This window comes from Pyrgilauda ruficollis, unplaced genomic scaffold (genome assembly GCF_017590135.1).
Source record: "Pyrgilauda ruficollis isolate IOZ18807 unplaced genomic scaffold, ASM1759013v1 scaffold51, whole genome shotgun sequence".
In the NCBI taxonomy this organism is placed as follows: domain Eukaryota; kingdom Metazoa; phylum Chordata; class Aves; order Passeriformes; family Passeridae; genus Pyrgilauda; species Pyrgilauda ruficollis.
Window position 1 is genome coordinate 4296335 of NW_024526711.1, and position 19472 is coordinate 4315806.

The window sequence follows — 19472 nt, forward strand, 5'->3', positions numbered from 1 at the left end:
GGGCTAGATCTGTAGTTTGACCAGCTACAGCTGCTCCTATTTATTTATTTCATTTAAGTAAATAAAGTACCCAAGGACAAAGCTTTTAGTAGTGTTAGACTGCACTGGGACTCAGAGGTGTTTGCTGGCTGTCTCTTGTCAAAATGGGACAGATGAAAATTCATTACAGCATAAAAATCCTGGAATAAACCAGCCATTTTGCTCTTCAGAGCTTTCATCAAATTTACCAGAATGTTTGTGTCTACTTCTCCCTCTAAAAAAACCCAACCTTGTAAAACTCCCAAAAAGCATCTCATTCCCAAATCCTAATACAATCCAATTGCCTTCTGCTCACCTAAAACCCATACTCATTCCAAATTGAACCATACTTCCTAGGCTTAATGTTTGTTGACTGCTGCAACGCATCATTTGAATACATAGCATATTCCACTCCATAACATGCTCAATTTCATTAATAGCTGAGAAAAAGTCAGTCTGACAATATTCACCAGGGAATCCTTGTCAGAAAGTGTTGTATGAAGATTAAAATCTTATTTTTTGGGGGTCTTAGGAACAAAACTTGGTACTGTAATCAGAAAGTACCTTACAGGTTGTGCTGTGTGATGTTGTGAAGCTGACAGGTGTCTTCACTGGACCTTATCTATCTGTTTAGTCAAATGCCCAGCCTGTATTTCTAGACTCTAAAAGAGCAGATACCTGGTTTGAAGTCTTTAAAGAAACTGAAAGGGGTTTTTAGATAAGAGATAAAGCAAAGGTAAGAGATTTGTAAGTGGAGGGGGAGGAGAGGGAGAAATCTTTCAGTCTGCAGGGCCAGAGTGCTCAGAGCTGAGACACAGTCATGGCTCAACCATCTCATTTTCATTCATATATATTTGGACACAGCAGATAAAACCAAAAATCCCAAACAAACAAACAGAACCAACTCACCTCCTGTTACTCATTCTTATTGCTTCTTCTCATGCCCTTACCATAGGACTTACTATTCAAGCTATCTTTTACATTTTAGATCATGTTTGTTAGATTTGATCAAGAAAGCTTCCACACTGCAAACTGCCTTTTCACCTAGCAAGTGCAATCACAGTCAATCAGCCCAAATGAACAGTAATGGCAGGCAGGAGTCTAACAGGGGCAAAAAAATTGAGTCCAGTTATTGCAATGGTGAATTTTGTTCTGTGCATTCATCTCCCAATCCCCTTCCACAGTACACTTTTATATGCCTACCGAATACATAAATAATTTGTACAGCTACTGCCGAAGGGAGGGAAAGGAGTTATTGCAAGATTTTCTCTACTTAACATGCATGTATACATGACTTCTGTTTTGCTTTTTGAAGCCTAAGCTCTCTCCACAACATAGATATATTTTGCTTTTCTCCACCTGAAAAGATCAGAGAATGTTATGAATAGCAAGACAGCCCTCATCAGAAAATAATGGAAGTTACACTATGCAGAATGAAAAGTATGTGGCTAGTTTCTTCATCACACTTGAGGCATGAAAAATCAAGCAGTGCTGGAAGCTTTTGCAGTGATACATGGATGGAATTTCATATCACATCTTGAAGATCTCATTTCTGTTTTATTGCTCACCTGCTAGAAACAAAGTACATCGTTTGCACCTTGTACTGTGCTACATAAGCAACACACATAAAACATCAGCCAATTCTGTCTCATAGAATTGGCTCTCCTGAATTAGTCCTGTCATGTCAGACTTCAAAGAGTACCCAAATGCTCAGTTTTACTCTCAGTACAGAGCTGCAGCCTCCAGTCATCCCTCTGTGCGGTCAGGGTCGGCACTGTGGGGCGGCATGAAAAATAACACGTTCCCTGGGAGGAATTCAACAAACCAAAGACCCAGCCTTCTATCCATATGAACTGATTAAAGTGGCACTACTGAGTAAGGTTGAAGCATAAGTGAGTTTGAAGCCTGATGGAGATAACCCTTTTTCACTACAAAAAGCTCTGCAGATGAAGGGAATAATGGCTTTCAGGTTCCTGCCACCTCCTGAGCCAAAGCAGAAATAATTTTGGCCAGTGCTGCAATCTGTGAGGAACATCAATGGCCAATACAGTCATGTAAAGAGAAAACCACATTACTGTTTTCCATTCTCTAAGAGCTAACCTTAGCTACTCCTAATATATCTCCAGGGTGCCAATGAAAAAGGGTCTTTTGTTGTTCCCTACTGTGTTAGACATCCCTCCAGCCAGGAAATAAACTTCTTGCCCTCTTGCTCCTCTTTTCCACATTTATCACCTCTTTCACTCTGTGCTCCTGTGCAGAGCACTCCCAGCTCAGTCCCTACACTCTTCAAAGATATTATATTTATACATACAAAGAATACAAAGAAAGGAAAAAGACAAAGTAAGAGAACACTGTTTATTTCTAGAGAGATAAAAAGGAATAGTAAGTGCCTTTAGCCAGCAGGGTATGTAATAGTTGACCTCCTGCATCCTGCCTTTGATTTTCTCCTCATCACAATCATCTCTCGTTGGCTAATTCCCAGCATTTTTCCCTCAGGCTGGCAGGTTGGCATGGATGGTTAGCAGCTGCCAGTATTTCTCCTCCCTGTCAGCTACGAGCCATGCTAATGTTAGATGCCTGGCTCAGTCCCACCCAGAGTGCTGCTGCATGCCTTCGCCTTCCAACATACTCAGCTTTTGCCAGCCTTGAATCCCAAATCCGAGGTCCTGTCCTGCCTTTCTCCCTGCAAAGCTTAACCAACCGTGTGAGGGAGTTAACCCACGCCAACCGAAGAAGCAGATGACAAATTTCACAGGACTAGACCCTGTGGGGAAAAGGCAGGGTTTGCAGCAGTGAAGGAGAGAGAATGTGGAGGAATTCAGCCTTTACATCTACTTTGAACATCATTCCCTTTACAGTAAAGGAAAGAGCTGTGTGGATAAATCCCACAACCTCATCCTAAAAGAGATGCTGCTTCCTTTTGTGCCTTGGAAGACTTGGACACCACAGATGGCTCAGTTTAATCTTTTTGGAAGAAAACATTCCCAGCAGACAGTTCATTGCACTAAGAAAGGTCACCACTCTGAAAGAGATTAAAAAAATTCGAGGGCTACAGGTAAAACTAACCAACCTACTGGGCAAGCAAGTTTCTAAAAGAGCACAAAGGCTGGTGTCAGACCAGTGCTAAAGAAAGCTTGGTCTGCTGTTTCAGAAAACCTTTATTTAGCTTCATCTGAGAGGAAGGCATTTGGTGCTCTCATGGATGGTGAAAATGTTCTTCAAGTGTAATTTCCCAAATCAAAAAAATGCAAACAACATTGAGAATCTCTGTTTCTAACCTGTAGGAATCAAATGCCACGGGGAAGTTTTACTTGTTGCTGGTTCTATTCCTGCCTTTTCACCATTTAGCTGCACCCGCAGCTTGCCAAAGTGAGTAAGGTGTTTGCACAGACGATGCTCCCTTATCCAGTGCCCAGCTTTCACCTTGCCCATGCAGACTTGCTGTGCACTTCCATTAGCAGAGTTAGGCAGGTAATAATAGCAAATAAAAAGCCCATTTGATGAAGCACTGGCTCCTTCTCAAGTAAAGCTGAGTACCACTACAGCATGAATGACTCAATCATCTACTCAAGAGCTATTACTTGCAGTGATGAAGCAATGTTAATTGGATAACGGACTGCTGCCAGCTAATATTGGCATGACCTACAATACCCCTGGCTGACAGCCGTGTCTCTCTCCATCACACCTTTTTTTGTAATCTGGATGGGAAGTGGAAACCATTAAAAAACCTCATAAGTGCCATTTAACTTCTTATCATAAATTAAAAACTTAATTAAGTGCCTTGTTAGAGGAAGGAAGACCAGTTTTTTGTGATTAAATAAAACAAAACAACAGTTAGGGGTATGGAGTGAATAACGAACTTTACAGCTTCAAACTCAGTTCTTTGAAAGTACTAATTCTGGGTTGCATTTAGCAGCACCTGCTAGAGGAAAACTGCATTAATTGCTGAAAAACACCCCGGGTAAAAGCAGGCAAGGTTCCAGTTGTTTGGCAAAACTGAAAATGGAGAGAAAAGCATAGAAGTTAAGAGCTAATGGGGCCAGCTCTTTTGTTAGCTGTAGGCAGCTGAAACACTCCATTTCTCTAACTTGCTCTGAGGGCTGATAGTTCACACACCACAGCCACATCTGAGCCCTTGCTATTATGCAGCTGTTCTGGGCAGCTTGTCTACATGCTGAAATATGTTGCCTTAACAAAAGGTGTGGTACAAAATCAAATTACCAAGGCCAGCACAAAAGGGTTTATGGAAACTCTTCAATCAGTGCAGAATTAGCTCCATATTGACTTTGTTTAAGTTGATTAAGGAAAGGTTTGAACTGAGGCCTGTTAAGACATGCTTGAACTAACCTGAAATGTCTAACACAAGGTTTTGCAGTGGTTTAAAACCCTCTAAATTCAACTAGTCCCAATTCTGTGTGTGCACAATGTCTCCCTACTGAAATGACTGGTGTATTGTAAAGTCTGCTCTTGCTTGTAACTGGATATAAACAAGAAATAATGTGAAAAACATCTGTTCCCTGTTTAGCTAGACAACAGTTAACAATGTCTGGATGGCAGATTAACAAAATGACCCCAACATGCTATGAAGTAAAAAAAAGTCTGCAGTTTAGACTTCAGAGGCAGATTTACTGCTTTGAATAATCAGAAGTAAGTTCTTTTCTTTGATGTTAAGCTTCCTCACACCAACAAAACATGAATGTAAAAGCTTTATATATAAAGCTTTATCCAGCTCCAACATCAAACCTTTGACAAATAATAGTAACAACAATGCCCTTTCTCCACAACGCACTTCAGCAGTTTTCAAACTATGCTCAGATTTAAAATACAGTGTTTGTGTGGCTGACTTAAAAATAGCTCTGTAAATTTATGAGCAATTGTTACCTTTGGGTAAGTTTTGAACAGTGAAGACTACATTTAAAAATTTTTTCAGTATCTCTTTTTCTATATTATACACCAACATAAATTGTCTCTAAGCATGAAAAAAGTAGTTGTTCAGGATATTCACATTCAGCTTTTGTTTGAAATTTTTCCACTGGAGGAATAACCCCCTACATGACAGAATAAGTCAGTTTTCACAGATACCTTAAGAAATAATTCACTGCTGCTGGAGTTCTGCAGACCACAGACTGAAAACAGTAGTCTTGGGAAGCATCCTTTGTGAACCAAAGATGACCCTGCTAACTTCTTTAAATGCAGTATTACTAAGATGGTGTTTCCTCTGCCTTATCAGCTTTTAAAAAGCAGGAGTGTTTCAGTTCCTCTTGCAGGGAGCTCAGACGCTGTTGGAGGCACTTCCCGTATCTCTGCACAGGCAGCCACCAAAGCGCCCAGCGCTGTGAAGCTGAGCAACACCAGAAGCAGGGATGTGCATCTTAACCAAGGAGTAACTGAGAAATAGTGAGGTGCATCAGGCAGCTCTCCTTATCCCGAGTGACTGGCTTTTGTGAGGAAATTATTTAGCTGAACACCTCACACACAGCTATTCCAGAAAACTAGAAAACTAAAACACACAGCCACCAAGAAAACTCAGATTCAATGTGTTTAGCAGCAATTAATTTGCACATGGAAAATAAAATATCTGTACAAGTAAACACTGGTAACTGTCACTCTAATAGGCCAAGAGAGTTCTTTTCCAAGATGAGAAAGTCAAAGCCCTGGTGCTCTGCTACTAATAGAAGCACGTAGCACGTAGCAGTGGTGGTCTTGGGTAAGGCATGACAATTTCAAAGTTCTTGGAGTAACCTTAAGAACTAGGTTCACTACTTCTGCAACTCCACGAGCTTCACTGGAGCCGTAAGAGCAGCCACTGTAACCCTAAGTCACAAAAATTGTTTGATCTTTCATTGAGATATGTTCTAAAATACTTCATTCATTCTAATACTTCATTTATTTGAAGAGGATTCACTTAAATAGAAATTATTTATGTTTGAATTGGAGGATTTTTTTCTTAGACAGCATCTCATATAAAACACATAGAAAGACAAACCTTTGTATTTTAAATCTTCAGTGTCATATGAACATAGGACTGGGTGACCAAGTGCAAGCACATCATGACCCCTCCACTGGCCTGCAGCTCAGCACCTCACTGCTGCTGGAATTAGAAATCTTCTAATTTCCAATCTACTTTTACTGAAAGCTGGTTGAAACCAATCAATGCTTAAGCCAACAGTGTCTTTTGGCATTAAAGAGAAATTCCTCCTCTCGGCTGTTTCAGCTCCTCTGCCTAACTAGAGCTGCAGCACATCTCAGTTGTCACACCAGCAGTATGAACCTGCCATGGTCCTTTCTTCTCCTCCTTTAGGCCAGGCTCATTCTTCTGAACACCTCAGTCACTCTTCTACATGCTTATTTGAATGTCAATTACTTTTCTTTATGTAACAGGATCTGAATTATACACAAAGGTTTCACTAAGACTTCATAGAAGAGCACTGCAATTTCACAGCTCTGCACCCTTGGGCATGTTTTGTCACTTCTCTGCTTCTACCCTTGCTTTGTGGCAAGAAAGCCATGCAACTGACTGAGACTTGATTCTTCCACTGGAAATTATTAGTGGACACTGCAGGATCAAAGTGTGCATCCTAGTGGGTCCCCTGCGATATCTCTAAACTCCTATGCAAAATATCTGGGTGAATGTCTTCATGAGTAATACTCAGTGTCAGGACTCATGAAGCCACAGCCAGTGACCTACTTCTAATGCTCTCCAACTTGTGCTGTGACAACATTAAAATGCTGCTGAAGTCTCTGGAGAACTAAACCAGAGGGGGAAAAATGATGTGTGACATTTTGGGACCTGTCATCATTTAAAAACACACCATGCCTCCTCAAGGGCGTTAAGCAAATGATGGTGAAAAACCTTCCGTATGCCAGAGCACCTTCCCACTGAGCGACTGCTGCGCTCGGCCCTGGGTACATTGTCACCCTCCTCATGCCACCCTTCCCAGCTGGAGACACAGTGCCAAGGCAGCAGGTGATGGTGGCCCTGGCCATCAGGCATGCACCTCCCCTCTGTGGGCAGCAAAGCCACCAGCATGCCCTGTGGTAGGTGTGCTGCCACGGCTCTACGGCTGTGAGGAAATTACAATGGGGGTGGAAGCCAGCCAGTGAGATTCTGTGACAAAATAAAGTGAACTTTCCAGTGAGGTATGTGTTTTCTACGTCCCTGGGCTTTCTGCTGTGGGAGCCATGCTGCATGACAAAACCTCTGCCTTCTGATGGTTTCTCAGTGGAAAACACGGTTAAATCCCAAACTCTTTATGAGGGGAGCTGTGAGGAAGCCAGACTGAATGAGGAGCAGGGGTGGGGAAAGAAGTGGAATAAATATATGAGCTGCCAGAGAGGGGTGGACAGCAATGAAACTCCCAACAACATGACAGCTCAAATGATTTTTCAACAATAACCTGCCATGTAGCTGTCACATCACTCCTTTCAAATTTCCTGTCTAGAAGAGCAGAGAAATATAAGGGTCCTAATACTGCCCTGAATGAGGCTATGGTAATGAAATGTTTGGGTACAATTCCTTCAGCAGGAGTGACAAAGGCAAGCTGAAGCATCTTAAAGCTTTGTCTCCATCATAAGGCTGGCATGGTGTGAACATGTCCATCCTTCAGTGATTTGCAACCCACCCAAACACAAAAAGCACATCCTGAGCCGTGCTGGGGCAGCCACTGACACCTGTGCCACCCTCCCTTTGGGCACCCCAGCAGACCACAGAGGTTTTTCTCCCCAGGGAGGAGGAAGAGGTGTGTTGTTTCGGTGAGGACATACTGTACCTCTTCCGGCAGGCTGACCACCAGGTCATTTTCCGTCTGCCCAACCAAGGCCTGCAAGAAGTACTCGCTGCAGGCAGCCAGCACAGCCCGGTGGGCGCGGAACTCCTTCCCCTCCACGATCAGCGTCACGTCACAGAGAATGTCCTGCTTCCGCTGGTCATTTAAGCAGAGGAGAATATTGGTACAGTGCACCGTTGACTCATACACATACATGGGGGAGTCAGTCTTCTCATCCACAGACATGCCGTTCACACCCTGCAGGGACAAGGGAGAAGAAAGCACAAACAAGGTGGTGAGGAGCAGCACGGTCCCTGGCTGAACACGCTATGGGGAGATTCAGCCCAATATCCAGATATCTCAAGACCACAGCGAAGGAGCCCGTTAATGCTTAAATCCAACAAAGTTCCTAGGGAAAGATACCGTGATAGATACTGGTTTGATGCCACTGGATTTCACCCTGTCATGCTTGGATTACCTGCTTGCCCCACCAACTTCCCCCCTCAAAACCAAAATAGGGTTTAGACAGACTGAAAAGTGGTTTTCTTCAACCACCTACTATGCATCTCCAATTTCCAGTTTAGTAATGGCAATAACATGGGGACATTGGAAATTTTAGAAGATATTAGAAAAAAAAAAAGCTAGCGTGACTGCTGGGTTTTCTAATGGTGAAAAAAGGGCTTTGTGCTTGCTTCTGATATTTTCAGATCAAAGAGAAAAACCCCTCAAACTCCCAAGTCTACTCTCCAGTAGACGGGCAGCACTACACAGTCACACTGAAGACCTCAGCTCAAGTAAAAGTCAAGGTGGAACTGTACCTGACAAAGACAAGCGACTAACTACAGCAACTTAATTTCTCAATCAGAATTTTAAGCCTTAAGAGGGACAGAAAGATATTTAGCAGCTCCAGAAGAAATCTGTTTCCATGTATGGCTAAAGCAACATGCCTTCATCAGTGGCTTAATGCCATTTACAGAAGAGTAGATCTTCCCCAATTCCAGACCTGCAGACCCAAAAAATCCCTTCACCTGAACTGATGTGCAGCCCCAGGGAGCCCGTGGGTGCTGAGGCTACTCCTGCCTGCAAGTCTCCCCCTTCTGACTGAGGAGCAGAGGTTGGAATGATGTCAGATACCCATTACACACCCATCACTACTGTCTGAGTCAGGGAAATTCTCTGCCTGATGATCTGCAGTTCCTGACACATGTAGAAGTGGCAAAGCCTCTGAACATGGCCACTGGATTTGCAGTGGTGATGGTGGAGGGAAACAGCTCCCCCCAATACCCCACGCTGCATGAACCCCCTTTGCACTTGAACACACTGAAGTAATGAATTTACCAAAAACATCTTCCCCAGCATTAGACCGAATCCTCTTTGCATTATTTTCCCATTTCAACTTCTCTGAGTAGGAAGGTGTAACAGCCTCTGACTGGACAGACTACATAGCCCAAACCAAACTCGCTTGTTTTCAGGCTTACATGGGGAAAAGGGTTATTTGTACATATTACTCTTTCTGCTGCTGAAGGGAAGGTTGTGCAAATGCACAAACCTGCAGCATTTTAAAGGAATTATTTTTCCTTATTGAGAGCAACAATTGCCTTCTGAGAGGTAAAATTCAGAGGCATCAAGGGCTAAGGGAAAGATGATGATATTTTGGTACAGTACTGCTGCACTGTAAATACCTGACTACTGTATCAAGTAAAAGCAAAATTCCTCCTCTGCTACTTTTTAACGTGGATCATTGCAGCATTTTCCTCTGCTAGTGCAATATACAGGCACATCACTGGATACAACATTACTTCTAACTATTTCTCTTGCTGTGAGTTACCATTTTCCTACAGTGCCATTTCAAAGACACTAATCATCTAGACAAAAATGGACTTAAGAGGATACACTTGTTACTTATATTGACTAAACTTCTCAATGGTAATTTCACTGTCCCTCCTTTACATGAGTATTTTTAAGCCAGTGGCTATGATGACTCTGTACAGAATGGGTATTTTTGCCAACCATGCAAAACTGTAATATTACTGGAAGTCTTAATGGAATGCTTACAGATTCTCTTTTACTGGTATTTTCAATCTTTATGCTGACTCATGCTACACTTTTGAGCACTCAGCCGAAATGCTTACATGGACAGAAAAAACCCCACAATCAAGCAACACAGATTAGCCCTTCAACAACTTAACATGTAGAGAGAAGAGACAAAACTGCTAATTGATCTGCATACAGGCAGGGAGGGAGACACTTCAGGGGGTGAGTTATACCAGCTGGATTTCTTAACCAGAAATTAAAAAAAAAAAAAATTCTCTGTATAAATTGAGACTAATGAGAAGAATTGACAGCAATCATGTTATTAGCACTCCACCAAGGTAAAAGAGAAAATGACACTTAGCTCATCTCACTCACAGCTTTCTGTATAACTAAACTCTGATGCTAACGATAGCACTATAATGATGTTCTAAGTGGTCACTCTTGCGTGCTATGAAATGAAAGAGTTTACAAGAACAATCTAGTGGGAAAACCTGAGAGTTGCAAATGACAATGCAAAGGGGAAAGCAGTAAGCTTTTTTCCCCCTTTATTTTCCAGGCATGTCTTATGCCTGTAATATCTCAGATGATGAAAAAAAGGACAAGAAACCCGACACCTGGCAGATAATGAACAGAACATCAATTATATTTTCAGTGCCTTAGAAAAAACCCACCAAACCCCAGCTAGCCTGAAATTGCAATCCTCTCTTACAGTAATAGTGCAATTTGTGTGAATCAAACCCCGAATTACTTAGTTACTAATTAGTAATTTCTCACTTTTTAACTACAGCTCTCATCAAGTGTATTTTTTTTTAAAAATTGCTGCATGTGCTGTGAAGTGCTGAAAATATCATGGTGTATTTCCCCACTGGTAGGCAAGCCTGTCTTCTCTGCTAGGAAGCCTGAGCAGTGCAGTCCTGAGGTGCTGGGGCTGGAAACTTCACCTGCACTCCCAGGAAGGACCTCCAGCCCACTGCTTATATCATCATGCTTTCCCAAGGCTACTGTTGTGACTCCAGGGGCTTCCTGAAGGTGGATCCATGCCATTCACCTTCCCACAGCCACTGAGAAACCACATGGATGCCCTGTCTGGCAGCCGTGATCTCAGCCTTCCTCAGACTTCCCCCGACCGTGCCCCTGACCGCTCTAGGAAGCACTCTGAGCCCTGCATTGCGCACAGGGAAACCGGGGCTGGGCTATGGCTCAGGACCACCTATTTATCAGCTTTTAATGTTTCAACATGAGTGATTTACAGTTTTTCCTTTTCCACGATCTGCCATTGACCACATGACCTCCAGACGTGAGGTGTTTCCTCTCCAAGAGGGCTTTATCCTGCAGGAAAGGTGCAAGATGGTGAAACCCTTCACTGGGAAGTATATTGTTCATTTTCACAGGGAAAGGGTTTAGAGGGCAAAGAGAAAAGGTCACTGTAGGACTCTGGCATGTAGTAGCATGAAAATTAGAAGAATTCAACTCTTTTTTTCTCTCTCTCCTTGGAATAAAAAGACCCAGGGATCTGGTATTATCTCTGAACTCTGAGGCAAGCTGGGCTGCAAGCCTTTTACACAGTGTTAATTCAAACTGCATCATTTTTTGCTGAATTCAGTATTATGCTGAGTCTGCAGAACCTTATTCATGGAAATCATTGCTACACACTTCGTATTTCTTCAAACTGAAAAGGGAATGTCTTAGCAAGCCTTTCTCTGGCTCAAAAGAACATGCTGTGCATTTGTTTGCATATAGGTCACCATGCTGTCAGAAAAAGCCTTTGTGAAACAAAAGTTTCCACAAACTGGCACAAACTATTGTGGGCAAGGAAAGCACCATTGAAACTGAGCCAAAAAAGTTGCTGGTAAATGCCAGCCACTGCAGTGAAGTGAAATGAAAGTTTGCTTACACGTTCCTTCCATGGTGATGGGTGGAAGATCCCACCAAACCCTTCTGCATGGGCAGCATGGAGGTAGGATACAAAACCTCAGGAGACCAAAAATCTTGCTCATGGAACATCGAAATCAATCTGGTTTGCAGCACATTGTCTGTACTGGCTGGCACTCATCCAAAACTCTCCAGGAACTCATAAACACCTTGACTGAGCTGCTACCAAAAATACATTACCTATCACAAAAAAACAGTTCCTGCCTCACAAGACTGGAGCACAGGCAATGTGGTGTCTGTTTTTAAAGGGAAAGATGAGGGGAGAGAAAATCTTATCAAGACACACCAGAAAGTCCTGCATCAGAACTGGGCTAATTATGTGAAAAGATAAATCTCTACCATGGCAGAGCTACAGAGCACTTAACCAGGCAAATTATCATCGCAACAAAGCAGCATGGCTTCTGCAAGGGGAAGTCATGTCTCTGATGGGCTCTATTAGAATTCCTGAAGTGTGTCAGATTAGCAGTGAGGAACACTGGTACATGTAATTAGTGTTGACTTTCAGAAATTCTTTGACAAAACCTTTAGAAATGGCTGTTAGAGAAACTCAGTTGCCATAAGCTAAGAAGTTGCATCAGACTGGAAATCACTTAGGATAAACTGTATTCAACAGAGGAGGAATGCAGGGACAATTTTCAGCATGTTAGCAGTGAAATTTCTTCAGAAACTGGCTTACATCTGGCTGTGGTCATGCTGTTCAACGTGCCCAAGCTTCTCTGCTCTATGGAGCTACAGCAAGGTTGGACACACCTAATTCTAGGATGGCAGACTGCCTGGATGTACATACAGGTTCCTCTCAGCAGCCTGACACTCCTCCTGCAAGGTCAATGACATGATCGAGCCAGACACTGGGAACAATTTGAAACAACAAAGGTTTAGACTGAACATAAGGAAAAACTGAGGAAAAAGTTGCCTGGAGAGGCTGTGATACATGACCATTGAAATAAAACAAAATAGTACACCATCCTCATAGCAGGATGGTTGTTTAGTTTTTCCTTGAGAGATTTCACAGTCACTGCAATAAGCCATATGTACAACTGACCACTGCTGAATGTTACTGGGCAAAGAATTCACTCCATATGTAAAAGGATTAGTTACTCCTAATAAAAATATCTAGAGCCACATTACTGAGAGTACAAGTTCACATGGGATGAATATTTACATGCTGCAGCATGTATATTCCACTATCCAATATTCTACAGACAATATTCCACTGTCCAACAACAAATGTGCTTGTATTGTCCATCCTTCCTGACCTACTAACCACTGCAAAACCCCAAATCTGCTGCCTCCTAGACCTCCGCATCCCATGTCCCCATCTGTGGGAGACAGCAATGGACATGCTGCCTGGTGCTCCCCTTTCTCAAACAGGAGCTGAAATTGTGTGGTACCAAGTTGCTGAAGGCAAGCAGTAGAGAACACCTGTCCAAAGATTACATGTGGTGGATATCACTGACACCAGGAACTCCCACTCCCAATGGCTCCAGCAGAGCAGCTGGTTTAGGACATGAGAAGCCATACAATGCTAAATTCAACTTGTAAAAGGTGTATAAACTGCAGCAGAAGCATCCCTGTAGTCTGTCCATGGCAAACCACCAGCAAGAATGGGGAAAAGAGGGACCTAAAGCCATCATCTCATCCCTCTCCCTGTACCATAGGCGATGTAAACAGGACGTCACATCTATAACAGTGCACAGAGGACTCCCAAAAACTTCACTGCAAAGGTCTAAAAAGGTTTATCAGTTTCTCCTCATTATGCCTGTAATGCTACATTTTAATGCAGAAGCCAACAGATAACACTGATTCCTCATTTAGGAATTGCAATACCTGATCTGGTGTAAAATGAACCACAGGTTTTTCTTGGAAGCGTAAGCTGGAGTTCACATTTTATGTCCTGCTACGCAAGGTGACTCCCAACTTTCTCCTTATTGTGTTAAGAGAGGATCAATATGAACTGAGAGTATTTTTAGTTCCAGTTCCCATTCTCTCAATCAGCTCCACTAACAGCAGAAGAATCTTAGGAACAGTTTCACGTGGCCGGCTTGAACACATCTAAGACTCTTTGGTCAGCAGTAGCTGGAGATTACATTACAGATTTGCACATAAACGTCTCACAGTATTTCTGTTCAATGAGATTCAGGCAGAGAATGTGAAAAAATGCTCTTTTGTTCTGACATTTTCTATTTTTTTTTTCCCTCCTAACAATTTAGCAAAAGGTACTCAGAAAAAAATGGGGAGAATGATGATAAAATAATGAAAAAAAGTTGAGAGCAGCTTGTACTTCTGACAATTGGCAGCAGAAGCACATCAGACTTGACAGTTTTTAGGGATAAACATGCACTGTTTTTAAGTGGCAAGTGGGAGGAAAATAATTTTCCAGGCTTCCTTCCCCATCTCCTAATATTTTTTCTATGAAAAGACTCGTTCTGTGTAATCAACACTTTGTTTTTAAAGAAAGTTATCAATAACTGACACTTCAGAGCTCCTAAAATGACCATGCTTATAATTGGTTATTACGATCTCTCAATTATAGCTATAACAACAAAGGATATGATTATATTGTCACTGCTTTCCTTTAAAAAGAAACTATTGAAAGGCCTAGTGATTAATTCACCATTTTTGAGAGCTCACTGTAATGACAGCAGACTATATACAAAGGTCTCTTCAGTGAGCCCATTATTCAATTAATAAATGCTGAATACTGAGCAGTCATAGTCATATGAAACTCCCAAGAATTGTGTGAATTTTTAACCAATTAATTATCAATTACAACATCATAAAACACCAGCACAAAAATAGAAACAATGAAATTTAATTATAGATTATTCTTCTTAGTTGCCGCAAATACTATACAAGACTGATTTTGATTAATAATTCATACAGCAATAAAGTATCAGGAAAGATAATTATACTGTGCCACAATTCTCACACTGATTTCTGTAATTACAGATTACAACAGTGTTAGCAATTTAAAAAGGTTAGGGAGCAGTAGTAATTTGCTATGTCATCCTTAGCAATATTAACGTCTTCTTCTCTGAGCACCCCAGATAATTGAAAATAGACTTGTGGGCCGCCAGGCTACATGGACTTCCTCCTGCCAAACATACTGTGGGTGCCAGGGCCATTAGCAAGATTGTCTGAAGAAATGAACTTTTCACACTGATCAAGTAGCTTCTGCAGTAAGGCAGAATGTACATGGACAACTGGAAAGGACACTGCAGAGCATTCCCGGTCAGCAGCTGCAGACGTGCTGCTCCCGAGGGTGACGGCTGGTGCTCCTGACCATAGTGCCTTGAAGAAGGACCTTCACTACTGGAGAGTGAGTGGGAAGGGGGACAGCTAAGAGAAACCCAGGGAGAATTTAACCATGGACCTTCTAGACAGGCAGGTCTGGCTGGGCACACAGCAGGGCCCTGCAGACATTGCTAATGTCTCCTAAAGGCAAGAATTCCTGTTGCCGAGAAGGCCACATGGCTCCAACACATTGAGTGTCCACAGCCCAGGGAGCACCCTTGGAACTGCTGAACAGCTGCAAGTGGCTCAAGGAACACAAACTGGTCCCCATGAGTTACACCAAAGGCAGTGAGCAGAAGCACCAGTGCCTGAGCTGGGTGCAGGGCTGGGCCATGAGCCTCATTTCTGTACGGCAAGCGTCACATGGATTCCAAATGGAGATGAGAATACTGGATACTCCTTCCTTAGCTAAACTGACAGGAACAGGGATGTGTCCTGCAGACTGTGGAATGGCTGGTTTTGAACAGCTCATTTGTCATCACAGCGCAGAGGCTTTGATGCTGGAATTAAGTCCCACTGCAAAGTCACTCGCTGCTTTTCTTATACTGGACTTAGACCCTACAGCACAACTGGATACATACTGCGCAAAAAAATAAAACCAAAAAGACCAAAAAAAGGTCAAATAAACCCCAAAAGAGGGACTCTGATCTTGCAGACCTTTAAATAGAATTGCTGAATATGACTTTAATCTGTAGCATTTTTATTCACAGTGGTTTTGCTATTGGTAGAATGCACACACGAGCAAAAGTGTACCACAGATTCATGTCTACACTGAATTTATTTTTTTTTTAAAGTACTGTCAGGATGCCTGTAGTCTCCATGATAAATGCTTATTTAAACCCCAGGCGTCTACTCTAAAGAAATTGTGCTTCAGGTTGTTCAGAGGCTGGTACCATAAGGAGTCAGGGATTCCCAGTGGAGGTTGCTTTGACGAGTCCAAACAGATTTATGTTCCATATAGAGATAAAACCTATTTCTTGACTTCAGAGGGCTGTGTTGCTATTGTTTCTTGAGAGAGTAACCCAGATGAACAAGGTAATGAGAGCTCACGTTCTTTAGGGACTTTATTTAACATGCAAATAATGTTTATACACACTATATGCATTGACCTATACATTCTATACAGGCCTACTAGGCAAAGTATACACATTAATATTTTTATGACTCAGTAAAAATTATATAATTATACTACTAATTTTCATACACTGAGTGAGTCAGGCTTAGTTTAACATGAATTTTCAATGTTCTGTAAATAAACTGATGATGCCCTCAGGAAAGAGGCATGGTAGATGCGTGGGGGAAGACAGATTCATGGAATGGTTTGGGTTGGAAGAGGCCTTAAAAATCATCAAGTTCCAATTCCCCTGCCATTGGCAGGGACATCTTCCAATAGACCAGGTAGGAAAACAGGAGGAACAGCACAAAAACCGTCCACTATCCTTATTTCTCAGAAATAAGGATACTGATTTAACTTAACTGACATATATGAACATGGAAAGTAAGAAACACAGAACTCTTTCCTCATAAAATCTCCTCTTGCAGCTTTCACATTGCTCTTTACAGTAGGTGGCCACAGTGAAGGGGACTGGAACTAAGTCTGCTACTCAAAATAGCTTATTCAAAGCAGAATGGGGAATGCCCAACACTGAAACACTGCCAGGAAACCACCAAGCACAACAAACAACACATTATGTTCTTCTGAAGTAGTCAGTGGTTTCAGGACCTTGGTAAAAGACATAACCTTTTGGATTGCTCTTGGGTGAGCTGGATTGCCAGATTAAAGAATCTGAGAGGGAAAAATGAAACAGTTGTTTGTTTTTATTTTGCCTGTCAGCTTGGTAAACTCTTTGAAAAAGTTTAAAGTCTCCACACAAACAGGGACTGGAAATTCTGGCAAAGGCCCGCTGCTTTTCTTGCTTTAAATGAGTATTTGGGGATTTTGCTTGAGGAGTGATATACAGTGTTATGGCTTCCCCCTTTTTCCTAAACCTTTAAGCAATTTATGTGTACTGGTGTGGGCATGTGTACATGTATGTATAACTCACACTGCAGAAATGCCCTCTGAAATGATGGAATTGCTGAAGTACGAATGGTTTGTCAAATATCCAGGTCACTTGCCAGTACGACAATATCTCAGGATAGTAAAGAAGGTGCTGCTGTATTTGACATCTCTTTTGCTAATATGACTATGAGAACAAAGGCACAGCTGATATTGCCCTAATGCCACCAAAGTTTGGAAACTAGAAATTATGAACAACAGCTCTGTGCAGCTCCTTTCAGCAGCCTTCGAATGTCAAAGATTATGCTTACAAGTTATTTGAATAAAAGTTATTAATTTTCTTTAAGTTCTATTCTCAAGTTTAAAGCTCCAGTGGAATTCAGTGCTGAAGCTCTGTACTTTAAATTTTGGTTGCTATAAAATGAGCATTGTTTTCACTTAAAAAAAAGAAAAAAGAAAAAAAACCCAAAAAACAATTGCAAAAAAAAAAAAAAATCCACAAATAAGCAAATAAGGAAAGTTCTCTCTCAAAATTTATTTTTTTCTTCACTAAGCTGTACTACTTACTGCATTTCCAGCTTATGTGCAGAAGTGGTAGAAGCAGTTCTGTCTGCTTGAGAGGCTATGGCCAAAACCACTGCAAACACATTTGAAGACACAAATTGCAGAGGCTGTGAAAGCAACCCAATCCCATTTTCTCCTGTCATACTGCATAGCTGTTATGGGAAAAATCTGCTCTCTTTGTTTTACCCCCTAAAATGCAAGTTTTTCATCTTTGCTGCAAGGTAGCAGGTGGCTAAAATATCCTTCATCCTTCCTTGGGACACAAACTGGCATGTCCTTTGGAACGTGTCTTAGTGATTAATGTGTGAAGAGCAGGGACGCATGCAGTAGGTCACTGGGTTAAATTTGGGACAGACTTGCATAGGGTGTTAACTTTGCACCTTCTGCTCTCAGGAAAGAATACAGGTCTTGCCTTCTCCTAAGAGTGGGCCCCTATCTGTCTCTGCAGGGTTTTCCACAACCAAAGGGATACCAACTATAATGTTCTCCCTTGAATACTGAATGAAACAATGTTTCTTTACAGCTAGATCATAGATTTTGACTAACCTATAACGAAGTAACTAAACAAATAAATATATTCTAGTGACTACTGCATTAGGATCCACAGATTTAGACATCTGAATCTTGGGAGTACTATCTATATGCAAAAAACCTATTTTCACATGTTTTTATAATGATCAAATGATCAGAAGATGACTGAAATTACTATTTAGAAACTCAGAGCAAGTGCCAAGGGGGTACCTGGATTACACCAAGGGATTGTGACTGTGGTTTTGATCCTGCAAAGATCTGAGTATTGCCGTTTTGTTATCAGAAGGTTTAAGCAAGAGCTGCAAGCTTTCCCACTATTCTCAGAGCCTGACATATACCTAGGGGCCTACTTAAAGTCCCTTTATCCATGGACTGGGCCTGATTCTGGAACTTGACTGCCTTTCCTGCTGTAGACAGTAAATCATCCCATGGAGAAAGGGGCACGGAAAGCAATCAATTCTGCTGCCAACATCTACCAGACTACAGCCAAAGTAAGGAGAGGATGTGAGACAAAATGGACACTTGGACTAAGTGCAACTGCAGTCTGAAAGAGTCCAGAGAAGAAGAAAAGATTTGATGTATTTGGTACTCCTTCTGAGGGTATGTAAAGCCAACATAGCATCTCGATCTGGAGTTTCTTACAGGACTGAAAAGCCAGCAGAAGGCAAACACAAGCTTTCCTTCTCCTGTAAGATCCAGAGGAGCTTATGAAATCTTCTTTGCCATGGTAAAGAGCGAGGGATTAAAGCTACAAAGACTGCTGTAAGAAGAACTTGGATTTTATCTTTGTTTGAGAATACTTGCATTATTTGTTGAGCTTTTCATGAAGCTTTTTGAAGTTTGTTTTTTTCTTTACCCCCACAGAACTACAAGGTACGCAAACATACTTAAAGCTGCAAAAGCCATCAAATCAAATCAAATCAAATACGAGATTAACACCTCAAACCCAAAACTAAGCCACGCTTTATCCCAGGGAAACAGAGTGGCTTGATTATTTTTGTTTGAAACTCTGTCATGGGAGTTTTAATCTCTGGGCATTCCTTATATGGTTCACAAACCTGAAAGGCAGAAAGGACCACCTACTCTGACCTCCTAAAGGCAAATCAACAGCTGCTTTTATCACACAGACGTGCAATCCTGACAGAGCAAAGAAATCCAGCGTGTTTTTTTTGACAGGCTCTCTCTTCAAGTGTTACTGGAATTATCTGTACCTTTAACCTCCAAGTTCTCTCTTGACAGATTCTGAAATAGCTGTTCCACTATTTTACCCTGGACTGACGTCAAGCTAAACCAGCCATCAGTTCCCCGGGACATCCCTTTTATCTTTGTGAAAT

At 41.9% G+C, this 19472-nt stretch overlaps 1 protein-coding gene across 3 annotated transcripts in view; it reads right to left on the minus strand.

The window, feature by feature from the left end:
- Positions 1 to 19472, minus strand: part of BACH2 (BTB domain and CNC homolog 2) — a 186611-nt gene that overhangs the window by 40915 nt on the left and 126224 nt on the right. For all 3 annotated transcript variants that reach the window (XM_041480364.1, XM_041480363.1, XM_041480362.1), the window contains one exon: positions 7788 to 8042. In XM_041480364.1, the coding sequence (XP_041336298.1) occupies positions 7788 to 8030 (243 nt within the window). In that variant the 5' untranslated portion in view covers positions 8031 to 8042. The remainder of the gene's footprint in view (positions 1 to 7787; positions 8043 to 19472) is intronic.